Source organism: Pleuronectes platessa, chromosome 12 (genome assembly GCF_947347685.1).
Source record: "Pleuronectes platessa chromosome 12, fPlePla1.1, whole genome shotgun sequence".
NCBI lineage: Eukaryota > Metazoa > Chordata > Actinopteri > Pleuronectiformes > Pleuronectidae > Pleuronectes > Pleuronectes platessa.
The window spans coordinates 10,240,431-10,248,765 of NC_070637.1; the positions used below are offsets into that span (position 1 = coordinate 10,240,431).

Here is an 8,335-nt window from a genome sequence, read left to right on the forward strand (position 1 = left end):
GATGTTCCTGTTTTGTAACCAAACAACCGTCTCCCTGCAAACTTGAAAGAATGATCTGCTGTGAATGTCCATGGCACATAATGTGATTAGTGCTCTTAGAATGAAAACTCATCAATAAAATGGTGAGACCTAAGAAATGAATTCACCCTGTCGTCTTTTTCTTATATTAAATGTTTCTTTATCAGAAGGGGGTTTGAGCTTATTATGTCCAACTCTGAACCAAAATTAAAGCTATCGTTACGATTAATGCTTATAGTTATATATAACATGTCATACATGTGTATGTGTGCATTTCTATGCATTTCCATATGTCCATCTGTATGTACATGTAGACATATGTATATATGAAAGTTTATGTGTGCGTTAATGAGTAAGTGTGTCTGTGTATATATATGAAAATATGTTTATTCATTGTTAAACATGAACAACTTTTGTATCATTAGTCCGGGTGAAATGTTAAAAGTAAAGTACATTTTCACATTTAAATGTTTTTAATATGAATTACATGAATATCTTCTCTATATAAACAATCTGTATGAAAAAAAGAAACATGACATAAAATAGTAATACAGTTCATATTACAGAGGCCAGGAAATATATTAAGCAGTATTCAATACAAACTATACAATGTAAAATGTTTAAGAGCAGTCAGAATGCGATCAGACTTTGTATAAGGAGTGTGCAAAATTAACGCCCAGTCAGTGGACCTTCATATAAGTCTGTTAGTTCTTCTTCTCTAGACAAAATAGAATGTATGAAGTCGAGGGCAGCGTCCAGCCCCATGTGCCTCGGTCATTAAGAGAGATTGTGCAAAAATGTACAAGGAGAAAGAAAGGTCAGGAGTCGGTGTGACCTCCAGTCAGTAATGGCTGAGCTCCTCTGGAGGAGCAGGGAGGTGGTAACTATCCTCTGCTGCGATGTAGGCGCTGATGCTGCTGCTTTGGCTCCCCCACTCGTAACTGTCCGCAGCCAGACTGAACAATAAAAAAAAAAACATCCATGAAACTATTCATATATATTTTTCCGTGTGGAGTGTTTTAGGGGAGCAGAAGTTGGGGATTTATTTACCTGGCTTGGATGTTCTGAGGCATGACGCTCCACGCCAGATCATCATCGCTGTCGTAACGTCGAGGGTTATCGAAGAAATAAGCCCTGGAGGAGAAGACGTGACCAGGAAGCCCAGAACCGCTCTGCAGGACAAGCCAGACACGAACACAACTTGAAACATCAGACATCACAGAGACGGTTATATAACGCTAACTGTTTGCATTATAGAAAAGTATTTCATCATTTCTTAGGGCTTAGGGTCCTGGTTCCAAACTGGTTTGCCTTAAAATAAAAGGTCCCCGCCAGGCTGGGAACCGCAGGCTCAGTGTAGTCGCTGGCTCACCCTGTCTAGGTTAGGATGTCGAACTCTGAAGAAGAAGACGACCAGAGAGGTGGGCAGCAGCTCCCACACAAACAAGATCACTCCGAAGACGATGTAGCCAGTGTCGCCCAAAGTCGACTGTAAATCTGCCTGAAAGAAAATCACATACCAGATTACTAAACTGTAGAGCATTTCAAAAGATCACTATTTTAACCAAGTAAACCATGTAAAACTCTACACAGCAATGATTTAAAGTCAAATAATCATTAACAAGACAAATATTTTTATAAAACCACAAAGATTATAACTCAGTTTGCCTCTTGCTCAAATGCGAGCAAAGCGTACAGTAAGTGGGTAGAAGTAGTTTGCCTGACCCGTCGACCAGTGCTCTCAATTATCACTTCTTATAATTATCAACATAATAGAAAATGGCAGCTGTAGTTTCATATTTACAGCTATGAAACTGTTCCTCTAAGGCAGGGGTGTCCAAACTACGGCCCGCGGGCCATCTGCGGCCCGCCATCCATTTTAAATTGGCCCGCCTCAAAAAAATTCAAATTAAAAAAAAAAAAAAAAAAAAAAAAATTATTAAATTAATTTTTTTAAACTAATAATTTCGTAGCACTTAAATGGCACCTACTTATAGCACTTTGTAGTTTTGCTCTATTTTTGAAGAAATTGTACTTTCTTGATTCTTGTTGTTCTGGGTTTGTACCCTCGGGTAGGGGAGAGCGGGGTAATATGAGATTTTGTTTTACATTTGCTCCCCTCTAAGCGAGCTAAAATTATATATCAGTAAAATGTATACATTTCCCATTAATTCAGGATGTTTCCTAGCAATGGAAATTATCAGAATGTCTTCAGGACAAAGGGCAGTGAAAATATGATTGTTTACCCCCCCTAAGCTGGGGTAAAGTGAGACAGACCAGAGAAATCAAGGGGGTAAAGTGATCCACTTACTTTTTCCACTTTAAAACTACCATAACAACACATGTTGTAATCGGTCAATTAAGCACATTTATGATTATTATGATTCATGTGATCTCTTGCACACCCTAGCTTACCTGCACATTGTTTCTCTGTCCAATTGGCAGGGACAGGGATATTGTTTTTCTCTGCATTTTCAAATGCCAGTTCACGGCACTTAACTGGAGCAAGGCCATGGAACTGGTCAGCTAGTTGTTTCAAGTAAGTGGCAAGCTCCTCCTCCATCTCATCTGTGAATATTCTCTTTGCCTCAGTTACTGCACCCAAGGCAACTGATTTTACTTCCCCTTTCTCTTTTTTCTTTATGTATCTTTTGAGGGTTGTCTTTTCAATATTTCTATCCCGTCCAGCTTTTCTTAAGGACTTCTTTCCTTGCATGACCTCAGCGGCTGCACTCTCCATCTCTGTGAGGGGTGTTTGGCCCCAGGTTGTCTTCCTGGTGTAGTTTCTAGGCATGATGGCTTTTATACAATGTTTATGGCATTAAAAATAAAACATATGTAATGTAATATAACACTAAAATATGTTTAAGACTAAACCTAACTTGTGCTACCTGTCTCACATCTCTTAGCAATTCAGGCTAATCTTCAGCTAGCATCAATCAAATGATTTTATATATTGGAAGTTCACAAACATGTATGATATAAGTTTTTCTACCTGAATCAATTGGTTTTGACACAACAGTTGATGCAAGAAAATTTACTTTTACATGCAAAAAGCACATTTTTGTGAAAAACATTCTAACCACAGCACCAGCACCAACTTCTCCTTCATGGCAAGGGTGGAATGGGAGGGGCTTCAAAACTTAATGATCACATGACCACAATTGTGTCCGTTGCCTAGATACAGGGGGTGTCTCACATTACCCCGCTCTCCCCTTCCCTTGAATGCACTGATTGTAAATCGCTTTGGATAAAAGCGTCAGCTAAATGAATTGTAATGTAATGGACTATGGCCCACTGTATTGTACTTCTCAGTTTTGGCACTAGGTGGCGCCACACCCCCCGCCCTAAGCGACACGATTGAGGCGCACTTTCAACAGTCTGCTCCGGGGCAGGGGGGCGTGGCGGCGCGAGTGGCCCAGACCTTCACATTTTTTTTTAATGTGGCCCTCGGGACAAAAAGTTTGGACACCCCTGCTCTAAGGCATCAGACCTCTTTGCTGGTTTACCTGGTCTGAAACATTGTACCAGTCGTAGTCAAAGGAGGTGATACTCTTGTTGGAGAGTCCCAGGACGACCAGGTTGTAGCAGGCCCTGGACGAGTACAGGAGGATGACGATGGCTCCAATGACCGTCACCTGGCACACCGACGTCCCCTGTACAGGAGTTTCATTAATCACCCGCATGTCAAGAAAAAAACATTGAAACACTACCCTGTGGTTTTATGCTTTCACCATCCAGTTCAGTTTTGGTCCCTCCAGGTGTTCCTGGCATTCACAATAATATGAGGCCACCTTGACCTTTGACCACTGAATCTAATCAGTTGATCGAAGTGTCAACTGGTCAAAATTAGAAGAAACTCCCTAAAGACAGACTTTAGATGTTTCGGGTGGCCACTTTGACCCTGACTTTGACCTTCAACCACCCAAACGTAATCATTTAATCCTTGAGTCTAAGTGAACGGTTGAACCAAGTTTCTAAGGATTCCCTGGAGTTGATCCTAAGATACTGTGTTCACAAGGCAACTGACCATTTGTACCAAATTTTAAGAATCTCCCTCAAGGTTATTTTGAGATGTGTTGTTCACATGAATGGGACGGACCACATAAAACATCATGCCTCTGGCCACTGGCTGTCATCGCTGTGAAGACATGAAAATGAAACATTTGCTAAATTTATCTTGAGTTTCATGTAAGACTTGTTACCTCAGTACTTGTCGCTTTACTGCACTGTGCAAAATAACATTAATTAGAGATTGTGAACTGTACTGTAAGCTTGGGAGAGCCCAGTCATGCACACAGACAACACTGTTGCCAGGGAATAATCACTATGTACAAAGCATAAATCATGGGGAGAAGTGCATCTTCACTGGAGGGTGCAACATGCAGGACATAAAGCCTTTTGAAGCCAGTAAGCAAATGAGCATCAAAGCCAATCTTTCTGTTTCAACTCCATGTTCATAACGTCTGTGTCAGGGCCTCTCACCTTGGATTCTAGGTAAATGTTGGCCAGGGACATCTTGGCGATTTTGTAAAGACACAGGGAGAGTGAGATGGCGCACAGGACGAAGAGCGTGTCGTTGATCGCGACCCTCACGAGCACGATGGTGTGGGCCTCTGTGGTGGACATCCTCACCAGCAGGGCACACACTAGATTCACCACTAGAAACACCAGGCTGATGAACAGGAAGACCAAGTACAGCGGCAGCCTGCAGGTCAGGAAAGACAGAAAAATATTATTTACATGAAAAACTGCTGAATTTACTATACTTTTAATACTTCAGCCATGGCAGTACATGTTTTTATTTGTGCAAAAAATAGAATTGAATTGTGTTGGATGGAAAATGAAAATAGTACATCATCCTCCTCTCCTGTTCTTACCTGTATCTTAAAAGCTCCGGTGAATATTTTGACTTTGCCTTGAAAACAACCTGTGAAACAAAACAAAAACAAAAAAAACTGCATCATGTAAATGAGTCATGCTTTTCCTGAAGCTCAGTTTCACTTCTTTATTCTCGCTCAACAGGAAAGAAAGAAATTCTTTTAAAACAGGAACCTCGCAGTAGTTAACAGCAGTTTTGAACTGTATAACTACACAACAGCTGTACAGCACACAGCCACCTGTTACACACTTTGTTCCGACAATCAGCGGCGACACAAATCAGCACCAGAGGATTAAGCTAAAAATAAGCTGTAGGTAGAGGCCAGAGAAACAATTATTTGATATTTGGATTATGTAAGCCGATAAGGGGCTGATTCACTGCGCCACACTGTGCAGCCGATCTGGATGAGAGTCTGTTCCACTGATAACAACAGGAAGTATTTACCAGACAGCACTGTGAGAGCCCTTATCATCAGACGATGTTCACATTAGGTGTGAAGCAGAGTGAACTTTGGGTTGAACATGTGAGGAGTTGAGGTCAAACTGCTTCTTTAAACAATCTGGATAATTGCTACATTATTTACCAGTGAATAATTGTTTGATAAACCTTGGAATGAATCACTATTAATACAACATACTTGCCACATAATACCAGCTCGTGATTAGTCAAAGTAGCTACAGTAAAATGGGGTGAACATTTTTTATTCTTTGTCCGTTCTGCAAATTTAAATGAGACTTTACAAGAGTCGATAGTTTTCATTCAGTGTGATGGTAGAATTATTCAAGAGGCAGGCTGACTCCCTGTAAATTAACCCTTAAAGAGTGGACCACAATTAAATGCATTGGTCATCAAATTTCACACATTTTCAGGATGAATATTTTTATTTAGAGCTGACATGTTGTGAAATGATCATGTGAGAACATTCAGCTTTGTGTGTGTGTGTGTGTGTGTGTGTGTGTGTGTGTTATTGCACACTAAATGTCGCTAAAGAAAAACTTGTGATGGACATTTTCCTTAATTATTGGTCAACCCATGATTCGCTAAATTGATAACAAAAATAAATAAACCTATCCAAAGATTTAATTTGTAATGAAAATAATAAAACGTTATTTTACCATAATATATTCAAACATAGGCCCAGTGCTAGCTTTAATTTCATTTCCTCTTTCTCCAAACAATCTGTTCAGTTATTATTGGAAACTAGTTTGCATTATGTCCACTGATGCACACATGCCTATAAGTTCCAGCCCCTAGTTCACATGAGGGCTGTGTGTGTGTGTTTAAAGGTTCCCTCCTGTAATGTCTTATATTTTTGTTTGAATTGAACTGGCAACACTATGGGATCTGAAGCTTAGAATATTCATGAAAAACAACAGAAAAAAATTAAGCAAAGAAAACATGTTTTTAGTTCTTCATCTTATTCACTCCTTTAACAGATACACATCTATTATTTATCTTAATTCTTACCCTTGTTTTTATTTTATTTAACTAACCTATCCCCCTGAGTCCCAGTGATAGTCTTCATACATTGTGTGTGCAGTATTTAACTTGGGCAGATGATTGACAGTTCATATATAATTATTCTGTGATGTGAAAGTATGATGTGTTTGTTTTAAACCTCCACACAATAATAGGGAAGAATGAGGAAACGATGCCGATGCATTTTCATTTTAAATATCGTTGCACTGTGACTTTGCAGTGGATCACTCTGCACAGTGAAGGTCAAACACCCACACGAGGAGGAGAAACCTGAAATAAAGATCTCCGCTCCCTCACTGCTCTGAGCTCTTTCCTCCAGTTACCCAGGAGCAGCTGCAGCTCCGCTACATGGCAGCGGTGTCTGGCAACTCACCTGAGCAAAGTACAGGTTCATGAGGCTGAGCGTGAAGAACTGCAGGCACACGGGGAAGCAGTAGAGCAGCCAGAAGGGGAAGGGTCCCAGCGTGTTGGCCGTGACAAAGTTCCTGAAGTAGAAGGAGAAGAGCACGGTGCGCAGCGCCGACCACAGCAGGCACAGGAACAGGAACACCGTCTGGTAGCTGAGGCGCTTGTGTCGATAGCGCAGCACCAGCCACAGCTGCACGTACACGAAGATGAAGAGGAGCGAGTAGAAGACCGTGTAGACCACCGTCAGGCCGAGGGTGACGAAGGGAGGCACGGCGGGGCTCAGGGTGGGCAGAGGCAGGGACTCGTCCATCGGCTCCGGCTCCTCCACCACCCGGGCCTCCATGAGCAGGAGCGCAGCGGCGCGGAGGGGCCTCCTAAGCCGGTGTGGGCTTCACAGGGCCCGCCGAGGGGATGGGGCTGTCAGGGGGAAAGGAGGCTAACTTCCTGCTGCCCGAGCCAGACGGAGAGCGAGGCGCATGATCGGTGATGAGAACGAGCAGTTTGTCCGCAGCAGCAGCAGCAGCAGCGGGCAGGAAGATGCAGGAAGCTGCAGCCTGGAGCTCAGAGAGAGGACCAGCCTCCTCCTGCTCCCCCCTCCTCCTCCTCCTCCAGCCCCACCAGCTCCCACTACGTGACGCTACGCATCAGCTGACGCACGCTCCTGTACCTTTAACCCCGTCATGGGGCTTCCCACCACAGCCCCGGTCCCCAGAGACACATGTTGATGCTTTCACTTTACCGAGGTGCATTAAACGCATCACACGCAGATTCATCTTCATCATCATCATCATCATCATCATCCTCATTCAACTCTGGCAGGGTCATTTGAGCAATCTGTACATATAGGTGGCACACAGCCAAAGCCACTGCATGGAGACAGTTCAATAAACTATTCTTCATAAAAAAGGGAGCCAGTCAATAGTTGCTATTAAATATTAAGATAATATAATTTTGCACAGCCTGCAATACACAAGAAAAGACAGTGATAGTAATATAGCTGGATTTAGCTTGGTTGTTTTAAGACGAGCATGTTAAGGTTAAGCTGAGATAAGATAACAAGAGGAGAGGTGAGATAAGATAAGAAAAAAAGAGATGAGATGAGATAAGATATGATTTATCCTTATTTATCCTCCTTTATCCTGTTTTAAAATTGACTCAGCAGCACAAAGTAGTAGCAGTGGAAGATAAAATATATCAAGAAAATAAAAATTGAAACAGAATCTAGAATGAACTATATAAAAAGAGAAATATAACATACAACATTAGGCTAGTTTACATTATACCTTTTAGCATGAGGATAGAAGTTCTGTGAATGTGTCTTTTTTAATATTAAACATGAGTAAGCAGTAGTTGTTTTATCTGTTGTCACAATGTCCTTATTTCAAATAAAGGCAAATTCCTCTAAAGATGTCTACCAAAAAATGAAAATGTAAAACACAAATATTTCCAGTTATAGCTTCATTCTTATTGATTTTAATATTGTATTAAAAATAGATATTGCTATGCTTTTGACACAGAGTCCCTCTGAAGACAGGGCCTCAGAATCTG

General features: G+C 41.5%; 1 protein-coding gene across 1 annotated transcript; it reads right to left on the reverse strand.

Annotated features, from left to right (window-relative positions):
* Positions 1-387: 387 nt before the first annotated feature.
* Positions 388-7,145, reverse strand: gpr137ba (G protein-coupled receptor 137Ba). Its single transcript, XM_053436947.1, has 7 exons — positions 6,753-7,145; positions 4,899-4,948; positions 4,504-4,726; positions 3,528-3,674; positions 1,391-1,519; positions 1,069-1,190; positions 388-974 (listed from the first exon to the last, which is right to left on the reverse strand). Exons 1-7 carry the CDS (start codon positions 7,128-7,130, stop codon positions 860-862), a joined length of 1,164 nt encoding a protein of 387 aa, XP_053292922.1. The 5' UTR covers positions 7,131-7,145; the 3' UTR covers positions 388-859.
* Between the last annotated feature and the right edge of the window lie 1,190 nt (positions 7,146-8,335).